At 36.1% G+C, this 21,469-nt stretch overlaps 2 protein-coding genes across 2 annotated transcripts in view; both read right to left on the bottom strand.

Moving 5' to 3' along the window:
- LOC140142666 (basement membrane-specific heparan sulfate proteoglycan core protein-like) overlaps positions 1-369 on the bottom strand; it is a 53,469-nt gene extending 53,100 nt beyond the window's left edge. Inside the window, exon 1 of the mRNA XM_072164668.1 lies at positions 294-369. Coding sequence (XP_072020769.1) covers positions 294-369 — 76 coding nt within the window. The remainder of the gene's footprint in view (positions 1-293) is intronic.
- Positions 370-10,579: 10,210 nt separating this feature from the next.
- LOC140142656 (uncharacterized) lies at positions 10,580-19,379 on the bottom strand. The gene is made up of 5 exons (XM_072164658.1): positions 19,176-19,379; positions 17,385-17,681; positions 16,234-16,539; positions 11,878-12,076; positions 10,580-10,772 (listed from the first exon to the last, which is right to left on the bottom strand). Exons 1-5 carry the CDS (start codon positions 19,252-19,254, stop codon positions 10,580-10,582), a joined length of 1,074 nt encoding a protein of 357 aa, XP_072020759.1. The 5' UTR covers positions 19,255-19,379.
- Positions 19,380-21,469: the final 2,090 nt, after the last annotated feature.

Below are 21,469 nucleotides of genomic sequence, written 5' to 3'. Positions count from 1 at the left end.
CCCTCATTCTTGAAAACGCCACTAGGTCCTACTTGGATCCAGTAAATAGAGGCATAACTGAATTAATTAGCATTACTATATTTATACATATATCAACATATTTTCATTGGTAGGGGCATTTTGCTTTCCAAGATTGTTGGTAATGTTGCGATATGTTTATACTTTGTGAAATATACGCTCTGCCATTCTGTCATCTTGGCATTGAGCATGGAATCGCAGCCAAAATATAACATCGTATAATCGTCTGACGATTGCGCAAGAATAAAACTCAGAGTAACGACTTATATACATACCTTGTAAATGGTCTTCATAACCTTGCAGTTGTTCTTGTAACTGCACTACACTAGCTTTCAGCATACCAATCTCCATATTTTTCAAGACCAAATCTTCCCTGAGATTGATTGCAATCAAACAAACGACGTCTTATGTATTACTTTGTTCCGTGATGAAAATCGTGATGTTTTATTTGATCACTCTCGAAAAATGTATTTCTTTTGTAGGCCTATTACTTTGTTTTGTGATGAAAATCGTGATGTTTTATTTCATCACGCTTTTAAACAAACGATTTATCATGTATTACTTTGTTTCGTGATGACAATTTTGATGTTTTATTTCATCACTCACGAAAAATTGATTTCTTATGTATTACTTTGTTTCGTGATGAAAACCGTAATGTTTTATTTCATCATCACGCTCTAAAACAAACGATTTCTTATGCATTATATTTGTGATGTTTTATTTCATCACGCTCTAAACAATAATTATAGTTACATGCATTTCAAGAAAAAAATCATATTAAAACGGTAGGCCCTATGTTGTTTAGAACAAATGTAGAAAGTGATGATGATGATGATGTCGATGATGATGATGATGATGATGATGATGATGATGATGATGTCTCCAAAAGTGTCCCGGTTTTTTTTTTTCTTGCCCTAAATCGTGCGTATCTATTAATAAGGCACTTCAATAATCAATAATCAGTCCCGTGACGGCCTCCACTAACTAGCTACTAACTTGGGTTTATGGGCGCTGATATTTCATGTTCACTGTCACTTATTTATCAGAAAAGTGCGACCTTTTGTCAATCACCTACAGTACCCAATTTCAGCATACTATATAAGAAACTCATCATGATGATTGCCAGAGAATAGTTTAAATGTAGCTTGTACCGTTTTTTGTGGCATCCTTCAGAAGTGAGCGGTCCGATACCAATATTTTCGGTCAAATCTCCATTCAATTAACACGGGGAGTTGGCTAGCTATGCCTTGCCCTCACTCATATTTTACAAAAGTGCGACTATTTCTGAACATCTAACCTAGCTGTAATTTTAGGTCATGTTAGAGAAATATATTTGCTAGAAGTTTGGAGAATAAATTAAATATTGGCTGGTTATTTTTCACACAGTGATGTTAACTAGGCAAGTGCCCATTCTTCCAACATACATCATTTGTAGAGGTCACGCGTCAATGGTGAGAGCACTGTGTATTGTGTATAGGAAAACGGACAGTAACTACAGTATGTAAAAAGGGCTGGTAACATTGCTGAAATAGGCCTCTGTAATTTTCTTCTTTCATTTGGCCGTATTCAAAGTTAATTATAATTTTGGCACTTGTTGAAAAATTTCTCAGAAATATCATTCTGTAATTACCTGTCGGTACATTTGGAAATTTGTGCCCCTCATTCTTGAAAACGCCACTAGGTCCTACTTGGATCCAGTAAATAGAGGCATAACTGAATTAATTAGCATTACTATATTTATACATATATCAACATATTTTCATTGGTAGGGGCATTTTGCTTTCCAAGATTGTTGGTAATGTTGCGATATGTTTATACTTTGTGAAATATACGCTCTGCCATTCTGTCATCTTGGCATTGAGCATGGAATCGCAGCCAAAATATAACATCGTATAATCGTCTGACGATTGCGCAAGAATAAAACTCAGAGTAACGACTTATATACATACCTTGTAAATGGTCTTCATAACCTTGCAGTTGTTCTTGTAACTGCACTACACTAGCTTTCAGCATACCAATCTCCATATTTTTCAAGACCAAATCTTCCCTGAGATCTGAAAAAAAACCGATATACTTAAACCTTAGTCTGGCTTTAAAGACTTGTGGACGTGTTTAATAGAATTGTGTTTGTTATTAAATGATTGCAAAAAACCTACTTACGACTTAACCCTCGTATTACGAAAGTTTTCCATCGGAAACGCTAAATTGCACAAAATACCAACAAATGACTCTTCGTAGTTGAAGGAGCATCATTTTAGCGCAAATTTTTTAGCAACCACCACATGCCGGTTAAATAGAAGAGAACAGAAGAGGGGATGGGAATTGGAAAAGCAATATGCAAATATCCAATTACATTGAAATATTTTAAACACATGATGTGGACTCCACACTTGGTCTATATATCCACATAAATATTATATCGTCACCTCCAAATGTTAACGCCATTTGGTCGTTGCCACTCAGGTATAAAAGTTGTACGCATGGGTGTTAATGACACAGCTGAATAAGAGGTTTTGGTGGGCCTGTGCTAATGTGTCAAAATTGAAAATCATTTTCTTAGTAAGACTTGAATACGTGATGGTATTTTCATCTGAGTATTTCACGTTAATCTAACCTTCACACATTTCCATATCATCAGCTATGACGTCATCAATCCATTGGTGAAATGGCTGAACTCTTGTATAAACTGCTGGTAACTGAGGCCTTGCACAGCCAATTCCCCAACTGACTAACCCAACAAGGTACCACTGCGAACTATCCTAAAATATTAAGATTGCATATTCATTACGAAATTAGAAAGGACGATTATTTTAAATAATATGTACAGCGTGTCCCAAAAGTAACTTAACATTGTGAATTTGCCCTATTTCAAATATTTCCTACTTCATACCAAAATGGAGAACATATTCACATAGATTGATCTTTTAGAATTATTCTGATACCAAAAACAGCATTATTGATGACTACTTGACCTTACTGTGCGACTGTACATATGTGTGTATCAAACCCACAAAAGCAAGCTGGGTGGGTTTGTTCTAGCACATGAATGTTCAAGCACATGAATGATGTGCCTCCCTCAACAATAGAGTTGGTTCACTCACTGCACACGCTACATTTAGGTATGAACATTCATGGATAACATGGCCTAGAGTAAGCGTGACTGCTGTTTTAGATTATAATTAGGATATATTGACAATATTAAACTTTACTTTAAAACAGTTGAAGTGAAGATGAATTTCCTTTAGATCAACGGATTCGTGTTTTTTTGCCGAGACAAAGTCGGACAAACTCACTCAAGCAAAGATTAGGGAACATTTTAATGTAAATTATGCACCCAGCCGAAATACAATCCAGCAACTAGTGCAGGAATTCCTATCAACTGGATCTGTTCATAATCTACCTCGGGCAGGACGTGGAAGAACAGGAAGATCGGCTACAAACATTGATCTCATGTGAAGAGTGGTGGCGAAAAACCCAAGACGATCAGTACGTCGACTTTCAATGGAAAACAACGTACCCCCGGGAACGTACCGCGTACAACTGTTCATCGAGTCCTCAGAAAAAAACTTAAGCAGTTTCAATATAAAATCCAGATAAAACAGAAAATGAAGATTACACATTGAAAACAAACAAACAATCAAACAAACATAGCAAAATTAAACAAAACAGATTTGAAAACGATAACACGTTATATATCGTGTTATCACGTCTCAAATGACGAGACTTATTTTGCGTTTATAAAAGTGGGTTTTACGGTACGGTAGATATCCGTTAATTTCATACCAAAGGGTCATGACCACATAGGCATGTTTGGTATCATAACATTTCTAAAAGACTTATCTACATACTGTGCAATTTTTGTAACAACACTATTAACACAACGCAAGTTATGGCCAATTCACAATGTTAAGTTACTTTTGGGACACTCTGATAGTAAATTTAAAACACGAACTTTAAACACTTTAACCAAAGGGTGGGAGACCACGATTATTTGCTTGGTTCGCCCCTATTGAATTAACTTATATCCCCCTTCATTTACGAACAAGAATGTACTTAAAGGTGTTACAATATTCCCATTCACCCGATTTGGATACCCAGATAGGAGAGAGTTACAATAAAACTATTCGTCGGCTTGGCTTCATTCCGTTGGTTACCGCGAATAGATAACTTTTCGAGAAAATCAGGTTTAAAAGAATGTCAATATAAAATCGAGTTTTATATAACTTTCAAAAGAAATAAAGACATACCGTAATACCCCGTCTACAAGCATATAGTGTGCTTCTGATGAAAGCTACATTAATCCAGTCGCCATTATGGAGTTTGAGCAAATAAATTACGGATCCAATCATATACAAACAAGTATTATCTTAAGACCGATCTATTGTATTGGTATATTAACGCTTGCTTCGAATTAATTAAGCTTTTATAAAAAACACTATATATGCTTGTAGACGAGGTTTTACGGTATTATTACTGGCAAATTGAAAACAATAAGTACGTCAGTATGGAAAACACGCAAAAAATACCCTAACGCCACCTCGGTCGCCGTGTAATCCTTTACCTTACGTCGGCTTCATTCCATATTGGCGTATGGTGACCTTACGCCATTGTTACCCAATACAATTGCATTAAAAAGGTCATGGGTGTCCACATAATCCCAAACGGCTACTTTGTATTTATATCAACAATACCCGATCGTAGAAAAGCAATTAGCCGACTTGGCCCTAAAATAGTTAAAACACAGCTTTTATACTTTGTTCTTCGCTGTTAATTATATTAACCGTTATACCTTCATAGCAAACGGACCTCCACTATCTCCATTGCAAGCATCTCGGTCAGTTGCTTCCGCACAGAACATATTACTGGTTATAATGTACCTTTGGTGAGCATTGGCACAAAACTGCTGAGAGACTATGGATAGTCGTACCTAAAAGTTAGAAATATAACAAGTTAAAGGTTTCAACTGGTTCGCCATCGGATATTAAAAACTTTTAAGAATACTGCATGTAGACTGCCACTTGTCTGCATAGTAGTTGGCCACCCTATGCCCTCTAATGGTATAGTACATTGACCCTTGTCTACTTAAGATATGGTGGCTCTGAAAATAGCCATAGCCTCTGTAAAAGGGCCCCTTTCCTACTGCAGTTATGAAAAGAGCCTTCAATCGAACTTGCCCACTAAAAGAGTTGTTGGCTCTAAAAAGAGTCGTTCAAGTGACATGTCCTTTATTGCTGAAAGTTGTGTGGCCCTGAATAACATCAATAATCTTTTGTTGCTGGTACAACATGAGAAGATGTTTTATTGAGTCTTATTTCTAAGGCGTCAACATCTAGTTGCATACTAATATTTATTATTTATTTATTTATTTATGTATTATTTAATTTATTTATTAGACTTCATCACTGGTACTGGTACATATACAGGGTGTAACAATAAAATTTGTACAATTTTGAAAATAGAATGACACAAGTATTTTGATATTTATATGTCTATCATGATCATTTCTTTAGCCACCAGCTAAGCTTTGTTTCAATAAAATCGACGGTATAAAAGTGAAGATATGGTCAATTATGTATCCTAGTCTTAAAACCGCTTGGGCCACTTTTGTCTAAAATGTTACAAAAGTGACTGAGTAGAGTTGAACCATGGACGATGATCTTACGATAGGTAGTTTTAAACAATCGGTATTCGAAGTGGTAGAAATGATTACATAATAGAATATCTCCTTGAGTTTATGAAAGTCACAACTAAACAACCTTATTTACTAGAAATCATGGCTGCAGCTTCAACCCCAATTCACGTTGGAAGAGCGTATTTTTTATGGTTGTGACATTCGGTGTAGCACATGGAGTCAAGCAGAAACCATAAGATTGTTTATAGCTCATTTTCCAAACTCACGTCTTCCATCAAGGCATACAATTACATATAACTATGAGAAGTATGTATAATTTGTTAACAGAAATGCTGGCAATAGTGGTCGCCCCAGAACAGCTAGAAGCCCAGCTGAACTTAATTTCAATCGTATTGTTTTGTACTTATGGATGCAAAAACTGTTCTCAGTTTTACCAATGATATCTCAGGGATATGAGAAATTACTTTATTTATAAGATAATTTGAATGAAATTTCATGACTTTCATAGATTTTAAAGAAATATCATATTATTATTAAGTTCATGTTAATTATATGAAGAAACACCACTTATAATTCTTTTGTGTCAGTTCTTTGATGTTTAATGCGCGATAAGCATATCTACGCGGTTCAAACTTGATATGCGCAAACATGGCAAAGTGGCCCAACACGTTTTCTGGATGTTTTACTTAATCGGACATAACTTTTGAACCCGATCTAGTAAAGAAACCAACTAAAGGTCTTCTTTTAGCCAAGATATTACTGATTGTATTGCATATAATACCATACCTCTTTTAGTTTTTTCCTGAGGAACCAAAATGCAATTGTATAAATTTTATTGTTACACCCTGTATAATTATTGCACATCAAAATGTTGACAAAATATAAATATAAAAGCTTTTAAAAAAAAAACATGTTAAAAGACCAGCGAATATGGTGGGATAAACAGGTGTAAATTCACCTCTAGAACCATCCCACCTAGGAAATACCTAAATAATTTGGAAGGCAAGACCTTAAAAGGGCCTACAATTAGGGCACCGGCAAGAAGACAATCAAGTGCAGGTATCAGAAGGAACAAATTTGGAATAAAATTGAGACTTCAAAAAATCCACAGCTTGATATTTGAAAGAAGAAATGGAATTGGATAATCTGGTTTCCAGAGGCAGCTGGTTCCACAAGGGAACAATGCGGTTGAAGTATGATTGTTTGTGGGATTCAGTCTTACACCTCTGAAAAGATAACATAAGAGGATCCGCAGAGAGCCTAGTGGTGGGATGGTTCTGTTGGTTTTTACTTTTAAAAACAACAAACCTATCTACATCTAAATCATATTGCCCCAACATTGCATCTATGAAAAAAGCCAAGATCACCGAGTTCCCTTCTGGATGATAGTGGAAGAAGGTCAAGACTGGTCAAGACTAAGGTGGGGAACATGTGCGAGACGTTTCTCATGTGCAGTCTCTGTCAACGAAGAGTCCTTGTACTCAGTCCTTTTAAAAGGTTCGTTGTTTAACCAATAGAAAAAAAAATACCAGAGAGGATCTTATGCTATGCTAGACCCATTAATACTAAAATAAATCTCCTTTCGGTAATAGCATGTAGAACTGTATCAATTTTAAAGCAAAATTTAACAATGATGGCGCTATTTATCTTAAATTTTGTTTGCATCTTTACAAGGGGTAAACATTTGTATAATTTCATTAAAACATCATAACAATTAGTAACATATAGCAAGGAAAAACTACTTGTTATCATGAAATGAAAGGAATAACATATTATTATTGGGCTAAATTAAATTTGAAATATATGTAAATAGCGCCTTCAATTTGCACACAAATAAACAGTTTATAGAATAACAATTACCACAAAAAGGCAGAAAAAGATGACAAATTTGATAAAGAAAAGAAAATTTAAGTTAAAAATAGCCAAAAAAATAGGTGTAAATTAGTGTTATAGCTGTTGGTATTTTAAAGTTCTAGAATTGAAATTTATGTAATGTTTTGTTAGATAAATGATTACATCAAACAGTCGTGATGAGGTTGTGACAGCAGTTGTGACAACGGTTGTTTGGTACCCATCTTCTAAATGCAAAATTGGATACTCTCAAAATATCCAGATTTGTCGTTTCAAAAACACCTAATGACAATTTTAATGACTTATGCCACTTGTTTTGTTTACACTTCCGTTGGGATCACTGAACGAGGTATAAAGGGACATGTGACAATTTCTTGAATCCTTGTTAGGGGTCGAACTCAGTTGCAGCGGTACCTACACAAATACAAATGACGTCATGCGCTTATGTACCTCGCCATATGTACGTAAACGATTCTTGTCAAATAATGGGCTATTCCAGTTAAAATCCATACACACCGTATGGAAATCATGGCCCTAATCTCCCACACAAGGTGTGTAGATTCTAAAATGTAGTCACCATTAGTCACATTTTCTGTGTGGAAGATCAAGGCCATGTATTCCATAAGGGGTGTATGGATTTCAACCGCAATAGCCCAATGGATTACCATCTTCCACGATGTCACCCCATCCGGTTACAAAACCCTTTTTGCCAGCTCTTACTAATTTTCGCGTTTGTTTGTCGTTTGGTATACACACTGAAAATGCAGAATGTTCTTGTTATTCAAGCTAATGCTTAAGTGAATATTTTGATTTTTTTAAATTCAAACTTTTCAAAAACAATTTCATAATAATAATAATAATAATAAAACAGTTACATTAGATGACCCATTTATGATACTTTTGAGGCTGCAAGCATTTATGAAAGGATACCCTTTTAAAGCTTGCCCCTACATTTCTAAGTTGCACTCATTTGACATTCATGAGAGCGAGTTTGCATCCAGGTAATGGCCCTGTTAAACTTACATAGCTCATAAATAGACCCCTGGATTTATGAACCTGTCTCATTCCTTTTAAGTTATGTCTCTTTTAATTTACGTTTACTCACAGCTGATTAATTTGTGCCTGTTTAAAGTGAGATGATAAGGACCTGATATTAAAGGTACATTGTTTTCTCCAAAGCTCTCCAACCCTCTTTACAAGCACCGTGGCATGACCTATCTCAAAGGTAGTGTTATTATACCGATTATAGACCTGATGATGCACAGGGCCAAGGCCATAATGCTGCCATACTTTAGACTACTCCGTAGTCCACTTGCCTATTGTGCATACTCTGGATATTGCATTTAAGCTTAAAACTCCGATTTAATTAATTTGTGCACAATTGATAGATTTTCACAACTGATCATCTTTTCAGTCACCGTACTCCCTCTGTTTGTTAGCTTCCCAAGTGGATTGCCGTTTACATGCTTAACACGGCTGTCTATGAGCCTCTATGGATGAGATTGTCGGAAATCTGGCCTACTAAAATTGGCCATGATGTAATGCATCTTTAATTGGATCTGGCTTGTGATTGGTCGCCCAGATCTCGTTATTGTTTAAATCCTCCAGACACGTACCATTACCATTAACTATACATGGTACACAATTATCTATGGAATGCGGCGCTTTTGTGCTGGCGCGAAAGTTGGTGGATGCACGTACGCATATAGCGCGTATTGTACCACCATGCTTAGTCTTGTGGTTAGATTTGATTGATAAACAAGTATGATTGACTGTGTGTTTTAGAGAACGAAGTCCCGGGGTAAAAGTGAAAGTCCATAGTCGATTTTTAACGCGGATAATAAACTGGCAGATTCTAAAATTAGAATTGTTCAGTATTGACATTATGATGTTGCATGCAATAATATAAGCCTGCGTATACTTTACTTTTACTGTCACTAATATAATTATATAAACTTTTTCATAACAACCGTAAACAGATGCATCAGTAGGGTTGTAGATCAAACTATTTCTTATTTTGCGTGACAAACCCAGAAATATTACTCACGGCTTGAGCTTTCGCCATCTTGGCTGATGGCTTGTACACAAAGTGTCTGTTGTGATCTGGTCCACTGCGTTTCCCGCGGAGGTTGGATGCACTCTCACTCCCAGGGTTGAAAGTTGGTTTTAGCAGTGGATCATATACGTGACTGAGAGAATATGAAGATGAAGACAACAGATGAAGGATAAACCGCAAAAACAAAAGAAATCAAAGAAATTGGAAGAAACCCCATCAAGAGGCATGGTCGTGATACCGTACGTGGAAGGACTGGCAGAAAAGCTACAGAGGATCTTTCAAAAACACAAGATCTCAACAGCGATGCGTCCAACCAACACCTTGAAAAACATCTTAGTTCATCCAAAGGACAAGAAAGACATTATGGAAACCAGCGATGCAGTATATGACATCCCCTGCAAAGGCTGCGATAAATCATATGTCGGCGAAACTGGCAGACCCTTTGGAGTCCGGATAAAAGAACACCAGAAAGACTCCGAAACTCTCAAAGACACTAAATTCACCAGGTCCAACAGAAAGGCTTCCACTACAGAACAACATAAATCCGCAATTACAGATCATATCGCCCAGGAAAATCACGTCATCAACTGGGAAGAGGCAAGCATTCTAGACAAAGACTCTAACGCCAATCACGAAGAATTAGAGAAGCAATACAAATACGCAGAAAGGGGGCCAAAACTATCAACCGCGACGACGGTGCTTATTCTCTCAGTCACGTATATGATCCACTGCTAAAACCAACTTTCAACCCTGGGAGTGAGAGTGCATCCAACCTCCGCGTGAAACGCAGTGGACCAGATCACAACAGACACTTGTGATCAAGCCATCAGCCAAGATGGCGAAAGCTCAAGCCGTGAGTAATATTTCTGGGTTTGTCACGCAAAAATAAGAAATAGTTTTTCATAACAATTTTATACTAGTATTTTGATGTAATAAATATCAGTATAATTTCGAGTTCAACTGAATGCTTTCGTCATGATTAATAACATGTTTTATTTATCAAAAATCGACTATGGCATAGTCTAGACATACTTACGAGGAGAAATATAATCTGTGTATGTGACAGGCTGCCTAAGTTTAAGTAAAGCTATATCTGAGTCATAGGTTGTCTTGTCAAAGTTCGGATTCATGATGACTGTTTTCAGGCCAACAATGACTTCCGTCCCGTCATACTCTGTTGTACTGTGTTCTCCTAAACGAATCTCAAACGAGTCCCTTGCAAAAGAGAATATTCCAAAATATTTATGAAACTGAATTTTAGTTGTTATTCGGGATTCTACCCGGGATGAAGTATTAGAAATGAGTTTTCAATACAAAGATCGATACTTTCAAAGGTAAATTCATTAATTCGTTTAGTGATTATATTTCATTTTAATATGTGTGGAAATCTGATACACGTGACCATAGCAAATTGTGCAACAGGCTAGGGGATTGAGCTTGGGCCACGCATTGCACGTTTTCTGGTATTCTTGCACGCCAACATGATGCATCTCCGTTTCATGCTAGACAATTATTATATGTATCATTTGTATAGTCCCAGCAAACACAAAGACGTTTTAAAAACGTTTTAAATAAGATATATTTTGGCTTTTGGTTTAGGTAAAAACGTTTTAATAACATTAAAATGTCGGGTTATATAAAGGTCATGATAACGTTTTAAAACGTTTTGTATGAAAGCACACTACAACAATATTTTTAAATGTTTTCAAAAAGTTATTGTAAACTATTTTTGAAAACATTTTTGCCAAATAGTTTGTCAATACTTAAATAGCATTATGTTAAAATATTTGAACCCATCAAACACAGAAATGTTCTTAAAATGTTTTTTTCAAAACTTTTAATAACATTTAAATGTCGGCTTATATAAAGGTCATGAAAACGTTTTAAAAACGTTATGCAAATATTTTGGGCAAACATTTTTCGCAAAATATTTTTTCAACCCCAATGTAACATTCTGCTTAGAATGTTTTGTATCAAGTTTTCAAGAATGTTATTGGTAAGTTATTAAAACGTTTTATACCCTTTATATAACCCGACATTTAAACATTTTCTGTAAAACATTTTTGTTTGCTGAGCAATAGATTATCAAAAAATGTTTTTTAAGGTTATGAAAACGTTTTATACTCTTAGTATACTCTTTATATAACCCGACAAATAAACGTTTGCTGGGGTATCAGCAACATGGCAAAGCTGGTGAGCATAGAGTAAGTTGAGAGAAAAATGCTTTGTACGTGATGTGCAGGTATTTTGCCTAATACCCCATAATAACTTTTTAATCATTCATCACATGTAATCAGTTTTGCTGAATTAATATTCTTACATATTCGAGCTGTTTAATCCACGCGGTGGTGAAAAACAATGAGCTGCAGTTACAATCCATCTTTGGTTCAGCAATACTCCTCCACACACAGGCCTCCTTTTAACCTTTGACCACAACATAGCCATCCATGGTGATTGTCCGTATTCCGGGACTTTTCCTCCAACAATTTTGCCACGGACACGAGGATATCCACATAAATCTATTAATGAAGAAAAAAGCACAACACAGAAAATAAATGCACCAGTTATATTAAAGGTATTTTTTTAGTAACCACTTTTCCCCTCCACCAATCTACACTCATAGAAATTGTTCGTTGGCATTACTCAGTAAGTTGATGTAAGTCGTTGCGTCAACTTTCCGAGTAATGCACATATCAAATGCAACCCCGGCCCCTGGGGACCCGGGGATGGTCCGGGACTTGACATCATGTGACCCGGGATTGACTCAGAATGTGTCCCGGGGGGAGCCGGGTGTTTGCCGGGACTGGTAGAAGAATTGACGTCGGCCAAAACCCCGGGAAATTGGGCCGGACTTTACCAGGGCGAGGGCCGGGATTATGTCGTACCTTACCCGGGGTTTTCCAACCAGTAAAATGGGCCGTGAACATGGCCGTGGTTTGCTAGTAAGGATGCCCGCATTTATGGGCCGGGTAATCCTATCACTTTTGCCGTACTTGAGCCGTGGGTGTATATTAATAATCAACTGAGTCGCCACATTAATGTTACTGTTCATATTATAAATCCATTTCAAAAACAAAATCTTGGCTGTTGTTTCCAAATTTTTTATTTAGCGGGCCTCTAAAGTTAACATGTTTAACCAGACCACACTGGCTTCATGACATGCACGTCCAAACGAGAGCCTGCTATATGTATGCTTATTTATGCCAAATGTATTTTATTTATTATAATATTATGTGCTTAAAATGTTTATGCAAAGATCGAAGATCGAACATTCGCCACTCCCGTATCATGGACAAGTTTTAAACCACCCGCCCAGAGTAAAGAGCTGTATTTTTCTTCTTTAAAAAAATAATTATAGGTGTATGATATAAAAATTGAATCCAATGTCTTGTGTTAATATACAGATTTTCAAAACTATATTATATTTTCATGTTGGAAGGATGTTGAAAGGATTTTTTTTTAATATCCAAAATGACAACCTGGTGAAACAAAATATTAATAACTTGTGCTCCAAAAAGACAGGCCTATTTGAATGGGGTTATGGGCCTTTACAGAATAGCCGCATTATAATTGAAGTTTTTGTATTGACATCAAAAAATCATAAATATTATGTGCATAAAATGTTAATGCGAAGATCGAACATTCGCCACTCTCGTATCCTGGACAGATGTAAATGTTGTGATCTGTTTCTTTCATAACTTAACTTAACTAACATAATTTATAATGCGCCTTTTCCTGTGGCTACAAAGCGCAACAAGCATATTAAAAAGAACAGCAAACATGATCAAATACAGAAAACAACATTATGGAAAAAGATATGTCTTGAGCATAGTTTTGAATGATTCAAGAGTAGCGGCATTTCTGATATGAACCGGTAAGGTGTTCCACAAACGTGGAGCTGCCACTGAAAAAGCTCTATCACCAGCACCCTTCTTAGAACGAGGCACCAGGAAGGAAATACTATCTGCCGAGCGGGTCTTCATTGCGCTCTGGGATGATCTTTTCACAGTGAGGCAGTTAGTTAAGTACTGGGGAGAGAGTCCATTCAGAGATTTAAACACATAAAGCAGCGTCTTGTATGCAATCCTCTCACTGATGGGGAGCCAATGAAGTTGGTTCAAGAGAGGGTAACATGCTCAAATTTTGGTTTGAGACATATTAAACGTGCACACTTATTTTGCAACTTCTGCAAACGATTTAGATCTTTCTTTGATATACCATTAAGTAACACATTACAATAATCAAGACGTGATATAATGACAGCTCTAACAGTATTATGGCAAGTATCATAATCAATGTATGGGCGAATTCTGTATATGTTTCTTATCAGCCAGTTGACAGACTTACATAATTGAGTTACATGATCAGACATACACATGTGATGATCGAAAACAACCCCAAATATCTTTGATGTTTTAATCATAGACCTACATGTAGGCCCTATACATCAATACAACATTCCTGGTTTATTCCCGGCATTTTCCGACCCGCCTTTCATGCCTCCTAATATTTAAAACAAGCATGCATATTAAATATAGTGATGGCACACAGGGATCCCCCTCTGACGTATTTACAATGAAACACACATGTAGGCCTATATGTGAATATTTGAATCCACCCAGCATGTCCAGAGCTTGGCAGTCCATTGAAGACAAACCTGCCGAATTTTGAGCCCGCATGACAAGATTGCCGCGATATTAAAACCATATTAAGATCCAGGCCTATATCCGATGCTCAGGGCCGGGAACTTGGGCCGAGGAATACCCGTGGTTTGTATCGGTTTGCATCGGATATTCGCCCCGGGAGGGCCGGGGAGTGGCTGAGAGTTTTGCCCGGGTGGGTCCGGGACTGGCTAGGTGTTTACCCGGGACTTGAACTTTTAAACCCAAAATCCACGGCTCACGACCCGGCCATCCCCGGGTCCCCAGGGGCCGGGGTTGCATTTGATAAGTGCATAATGCCAACGCGTACAATTTTGAGTAACGCTGACTCGATATCATTTAAGTTGGTCGCACTCATTTGCACTTACTTTATTGAGTTGTTACAACTCAGAAAATGAAACTAGCCTAGGTTAGCATAATTATCTAGAGGTGTGCTATAATATACAAAATTTTGCACTGATTACAAAAATAAATATTTGAATACTGCTAATTGTGCAGAAAATGGTCAAATTACGTGAATTTAGTAACAAAGTACCAAATTGGAATAACTCAAAACAGTAAGTACCAGTAACTTAATATGAACGAGTTACATCAACTTACACGTTGAGTTACAATAACTCAACTAATTGGTTCTTTGAACCTTGTTTATTTTTCTAAGTTCCCTGAACTTGAATTCAGAAGTTAGATTACTTAAAAGTTGACGCAACGACTTACATCAACTTACTGAGTAATGCCAACGCGTACAATTTTGAGTAACGCTGACTCGATATCATTATGTTGGTCGCACTCATTTGCACTTACTTTATTGAGTTGTTACAACTCAGAAATGAAACTAGCCTAGGTTAGCATAATTTTCTAGAGGTGTGCTATAATATACAAAATTTTGCACTGATTACAAAAATAAATATTTGAATACTGCTAATTGTGCAGAAAATGATCAAATTACGTGAATTTAGTAACAAAGTACCAAATTGAATAACTCAAAACAGTAAGTACCAGTAACTTAATATGAACGAGTTACATCAACTTACACGTTGAGTTACAATAACTCAACTAATTGGTTCTTTGAACCTTGTTTATTTTCTAATTTTCTTTATCATGAAACCACGACCTGCCATTTCTTAAAAAGTTGACGCAACGACTTACATCAACTTTTTAAGTAATGCCAACGCGTACAATTTTGAGTAACGCTGACTAGATATCATTTAAGTTGGTCGCACTCATTTGCACTTACTTTATTGAGTTGTTACAACTCAGAAATTGAAACTAGCCTAGGTTAGCATAATTTTCTAGAGGTGTGCTATAATATACAAAATTTTGCACTGATTACAAAAATAAATACTTGAATACTGCTAATTGTGCAGAAAATTATCAAATTACGTGAATTTAGTAACAAAGTACCAAATTGGAATAACTCAAAACTTACATGTTGAGTTACAATAACTCAACTAATTGGTTCTTTGAATCTTGTTTATTTTTCTAAGTTCCCTGAACTTGAATTCAGAAGTTGGCATTACTTAAAAAGTTGACGCAACGACTTACATCAACTTTTAAGTAATGCCAACAAAGTTGATTGGTTGACGGAACTTTTTGAGCTTTTTCAGCATTTTTAAGTTCGAATAACTAAAATGAATTTTGTTTTGGCAACTTTTACACTATTTTTGAGTTGTCCAAACTTACTCCTTTTGAATTGCGCCAACAAGGCGAACAAGTCATTTCTATGAGTGTATCTATTTAACGTTATTTGAAATGTCCTTTCTTGACGGGGCTGTATCAGGAATAACATATTTCCTGGAGTGTATCATTATTTTGTTACCAAAATTATGCAATATTGTAACATTACTTCGGTCCATAATTGACGGATGATGGTGAATCTTGGCCTTAAATTGGCACAAAGAAAGTGCGCACTGCTATTTATATAGTATACTATATGTCAGGAAGATCACGTTTGGTGTACCCGTTAAACCACTGGGGCGACCCTGCACTCTTTCTACCCTCAAGAGCATAATAATTACCTTCTCCTGTGCTTTCATCCACATCAATGAAGGGATCGTCGATATCTACCAAAAACGTTCGCTTAGTAATGTAATTTTGATTGGTTATCACCACACAGGTATACAACCCTTGGTCCTCCAAAGCACTGTCTAGTATTAGTAGGCCTTGTTCCGGTATTGTGACAATTCGTCCTGTCCGACCTGCAACGCTGCTGCTGCTAATAGTTACGTTGTCTTTAATCCAGATCACATGAGACGGATTTTCATTGAGCCATTCAAGATGTAAGCTTTCACCGACAACTACGGTTACATTTTGAATTGAGTCATCTGAAATTGAAGGTTTGTTACATAAACATAATCTAACTTCGTGTCACTAAGCCATTATTTGGAACACAAACTACGAAGAGGCGGCTCTTTACATCCAACTCATTTTAGAATTCCATCTATAATCATACATGTCTATAACCACTCATTTAGAGGTATGGAATTTAACAGTATTAAACGTCATATTAAAATATATTTGTTATGTACAGCAATTATTATGTCTCATCAATCTAGTGACACAAAATCAAGTACAAAAAATCCCCACATAATATCGCTTGGAAAAATTGGGGAATTCTGCCCATGTATTCAAAAATGTAGGCAAAATTGATTTGAGGCTAAGAAATCTACGAACAATCCAACTACAAGGTTAAAAGCCGATATCTCCGATATACGATTATCAGAAGTAGTTTGGGTGTCAACATCAGCATTATGCCGGTTGGCAAACCGTAGAGTTAAAACAATCCCCTACCTTAAGAACGTTATGGTTAATTGGTGTAAATCATAATGTTCTCAAATAGTATTGGGTTCAACATGCAATGGTAGTTTGTAAAATTACCTATTTCTTAATTAACAAAATCGACATTATATTAAGAGTTAAGTTCTACGAAACAAATAATATGGCCGTGGCAATTTTCATTTATTTGCGAACGCAGTTTTAGTCTTGCAGCGGTTTTCACAAGTCAAAAATTAAAATCACTGTCTCTATTCTCATGCTTTTGAACTTTTCTACAACAAAAAGATCACAACGCAAAGATTTTTTGATGGTGGATGGCAAATTCATTAAAAGCTTGATTCACTTTACAAGTAATTGTGTGACCTATTTCGATGGCGAATAATCAATAACGTACCCTCATCAATGTTCTGGTCCATATGGATATATGGAACCACCTCCACCTTAAACACCCGCTCCATAACGTTATCGCGGTTGTCTTGTCTGGTTATCATCACACAAGTATAATATCCTCCGTCTCCCCATTCACTGTCCAGTATTAGCAGTCCACGTTCCGGAATGACAAATATTTCTCTTTCCAGATCTGTAACGGTGACGCTATCTTTCACCCAATACAAAGATATTATCGGATCTTTAATCAGCCATTGCAGGTAAATGTCTGCTCCAGCAGTAACAGTTACATTCTGAATAGAAGCTGGAGTTATATCAGAAAATGAACGTTTATAAGCAGGTTAAAATAAAGATAAAACCAGCAGAATAAAACTGCTGCTTTTGTCCGGAGGCTGGACATCACTTTATACCGTCGCAAACTCCGGTGTGTCTTTCTTCCGGAGTAAGCTATACGCCAAATAAGAGACGAAATCCGGCCCTTTCCTCACCTAAGTTAATCAAATTAGCGTCCTGTATAGAACTATGAAGAACATTCGCGTACAATTATTCAGGACCTTTAACAAAATAATGAAGGCATATGAAAAACTTCAATTCATCAATTCGTCGGTCACAACACATAGTGGCGTACGTGAGAAGAATATGCTACTATTAACGGAATTGATACTCCTTCAGTGTAGGGTTTTTCCGAGAATCTGTCCTGATGAGTGAATTCTTGGTCAATGTGAGACAGATCGTTCCCTACTTGCAGAATGTACCTGCGATTCGTTGACATACGCACCAAACACAGTTTTTTGACTTAATAAATTACTTCTTTAATAAAGTTTTTGCAATAAACCAACCGTAATGGTATAACAATTGAAATGGCCGCCATGCTAGAAGGCAGTTTATGATAACTTATGATAACAGAGAGACAGGTCTCTAGATCGATTCCACAACCATTCATACCTATCACACGTTTTAATGTATTATCATGCGAATTTTCCCATGGAAACTTATGGCGGACAGAATTAATTTTATATGAGGATGACTCTGTTATGAGTGACGTCTTATTACATACCCTCTATACTCGTTGATGATTCACAATACTGTACAATACTAACTTAGTCTGTTTTAGTCAGTTTAGTGTGTTCAGTGGCAGAAAAAATTGTAAATACCACGGGTTACAAACCGCCATTTTGTCTGTCTGATTAGATTGTTTACACTAATTCTGTGGCGCAACACCAATGATGAGCTAAATTGAGATTGCTTAAGGTGGTGTCACACGCGCAAATGCTTAAAAGCCCCCGGTAGACGCTAAATTGGCACCAACTTTCACTGTTATCTCTCAGCGGTCCGATTCCATTTGAAATTGAAGTTTTTAAAAGATTCAAACTACTAAACTGCATCTTTAATAGTTAAAAAGGAATAACTATTATAAGATATAGCTAGGTCTAAACCTTTACGCCACTATGTGAAACGGAAAATCTGGCATAAGCACTCCACGCCACTATGTGTAGCGACCGACGCATTGTTCTGTTTTTATATTAAAATGATTATAATTCTGGTTTACCCTGCGCACCCTGTGTTAGGGTTAGAGTTAGGGATATGGTTATACTTCATATTTCAGTAGATGACGCGACTATGCCTGCACGTGTACCTCTGATTACATTATTCCCGCCAAAAGCAATGATATCAGTCATTTTGTTACATTATGTAATTTTTAGTATCTGTAGCATTAGCAATAAATCCAACAGCTACTCCGAAATGTGTTGTACGTTTCTTCAATGTAACAACAAATGTGAATCACATTTACGCTTACCTTGTGCAGTTGTTGTAGTTTCCAACAACGGCAAGACGGCGACCACTAGCTGTAATAGATGCTTCATCATGATCTTCATGATCAGGTCTGATATCAGGAAACATGAACACCTTAAGAACTTTATAGTATAATTTCTGATTTTCTTTTTCAGTTCACAAGTTCAAGACCAAAACTCGTTATCAAAGGCGTAGTAGTGAAATAGTAGAACACATAAATGCAGCTACAATGAAAGACATACAGGATATACGGCCAGAGAAAATGGGTCATTTTGTGGTCTATAATTACTGTCACAAACAAACTTGAACTTCCTGTCTGTTCGTTGGTTTCCTCTCTATGTTTTGATTTGCTTCGGATATATGACATTAGGCCAAGAAAACACTATCGTAGTTTTAATTTGAAATGAGTTCATTTGGATAGTTGAAAGTAAAAGCGATTAATTGAAGCGGTAAAAAACGACTTCTCAATCAAATTTGCAAGAGAAGTCAAAATGCACACTATTCTAACAATATGAAATGCATAACATACAAGTCATACAAAATATTATTATTTCAAAAAAGTATAATCTGGAGACAAAGAGTAGTAACTACTGTCTCAAATATTATTATTGTTATAATTCAAAATAAATCAAAAATTTTCAGACCTTACACCATAATCAAAGAAACCGGAACAAAGAAAACATAAAAAAAATACAATTACAATATAGAAATAAACTTAGTATAAGTAAATATTGAACACCCTATAAGAAACATAGTGCAGTCTAACTATGACACAATTAACCAACATTTTCTGAACACGAAAGTTCACAGTTATGACAAATAGTTCCTCGAGGAAAAAAACGGTCACAGTCACCTACCTTTTGTTATAATACATTGACCAGTGTTATATTTACTGTGTCCGTAATTCCAATAGAAATTGACTTGTGATCATTTATTTTGAATTTGCATTCTCTATCAGCAACCTGACCATTTTCTGTCTGTAAAATATAGCTAGCATTTAGAGAGTTGTTTTTCAAATAATTATGTTTCGGGTCTCCTGTCAATGTTTTGACCATTTTTCAATCCGAGGGCCTACTATTTTCAAAATTGGTTTATGCAACTTTTGGGGGATCCAAGTTCATGTATAGGTCTCAAATTTGTTATCTAATTTATAACACCACAGATATTGGAACACACTATGCTCCCATTTTTGATTACAAGTTGACAGAAACGCCAAAAATACCTCAAAAAATATTGTATTTTTACCAGATTTTAGACCTCTTTGGAAACGAATTGAATATAAAATACCATCAATCGATTGCAAATTGATGAAAATTTAATATAATTTATGTGCGCCCATATGAATATGCAGTTTATTCTATTATAGAGAGCCGGTCACCCATTTCATAAACTGTCGTATCTATATAGGGCAGTTTATTTGGTAGACCAGGTTAATTATTGCGAACTTCGACATTCATAAAGGAGGGGGTAGAAAATTATTGATTATTGCGAACTTCGGCATTTATAAAGGAGGGGTTAGGATTCATTCCGATCTAGACAAAGATGATTAGGGACACAGTGTGCTGACATACCAGTCCACCGAAGTTAATGCAGATTAGATCCTGTTTACATGCCAAGTATAAATATTATGTGGTGTTAAATGGTATTTCTTGGGAAAATACTCTCTTTGTTCACCTTTATTATTTATAAATTTCTGTCATTATTACACAAGCATAAATGGAAATTATATTTGAATTCAACACCGCCCCTTTTGAAGAATGTACCACACTAACCAATGTTAGTCACTTGGGGGCAGTGTTGAAGTCAGCTCAGAATTCAAATATAATTTCCATTTGTGCTTAATATAAACAGTTGAAAGACTTAATAGTATCATATGTCCAGAAACAAGCCAAAATATAGAGCTATTGAACTACGAAAGAAATTTCAAAAATATATGATACAAAAGTGAGAAAGAGTGTGTTTTCCAAGAAATACAACTTAACACTACTGAATATATATACATGTCATGGAACAAGTAAGAGCATTCAACCTGAATCCAATCTGCATTAACTCCGGTGGACTGTGGCTTTAAAACATGCAAAGACCAGAGGTCTGGGGTATATGTATCTCGTCTTTGCATAGTGACACCTTTCATCTCATTAATTTATAGCATAACATAGTTTAATACTCTTTTTTGGAGTGCCACAAGTAGACATATCATACGTCGCGTCAGTTGTTACTTTCCCCATATTTTAATTATATGAATTATGTGTGAAATATCTGCTAAAAAGACTTGTGATTTTTTTTTCGCAGACTGCT

Source organism: Amphiura filiformis, chromosome 2 (assembly GCF_039555335.1).
Source record: "Amphiura filiformis chromosome 2, Afil_fr2py, whole genome shotgun sequence".
Lineage (NCBI taxonomy): Eukaryota > Metazoa > Echinodermata > Ophiuroidea > Amphilepidida > Amphiuridae > Amphiura > Amphiura filiformis.
Note: the sequence above shows the minus strand (reverse complement) of the source record. Positions and strands in the feature narration are given on the sequence as shown.

Bases quoted from the DNA above. Each gene is read 5' to 3' on its own strand.
- LOC140142656 (XM_072164658.1), bottom strand. From the start codon at position 19,254: ATGAAGATCATGATGAAGCATCTATTACAGCTAGTGGTCGCCGTCTTG. The intron at 17,682-19,175 runs GTAAGCGTAAAT...ATATAACTCCAG, and splicing joins AACTACAACAACTGCACAAG to CTTCTATTCAGAATGTAACT. The intron at 16,540-17,384 runs GTACGTTATTGA...CTTCAATTTCAG, and splicing joins GGACCAGAACATTGATGAGG to ATGACTCAATTCAAAATGTA.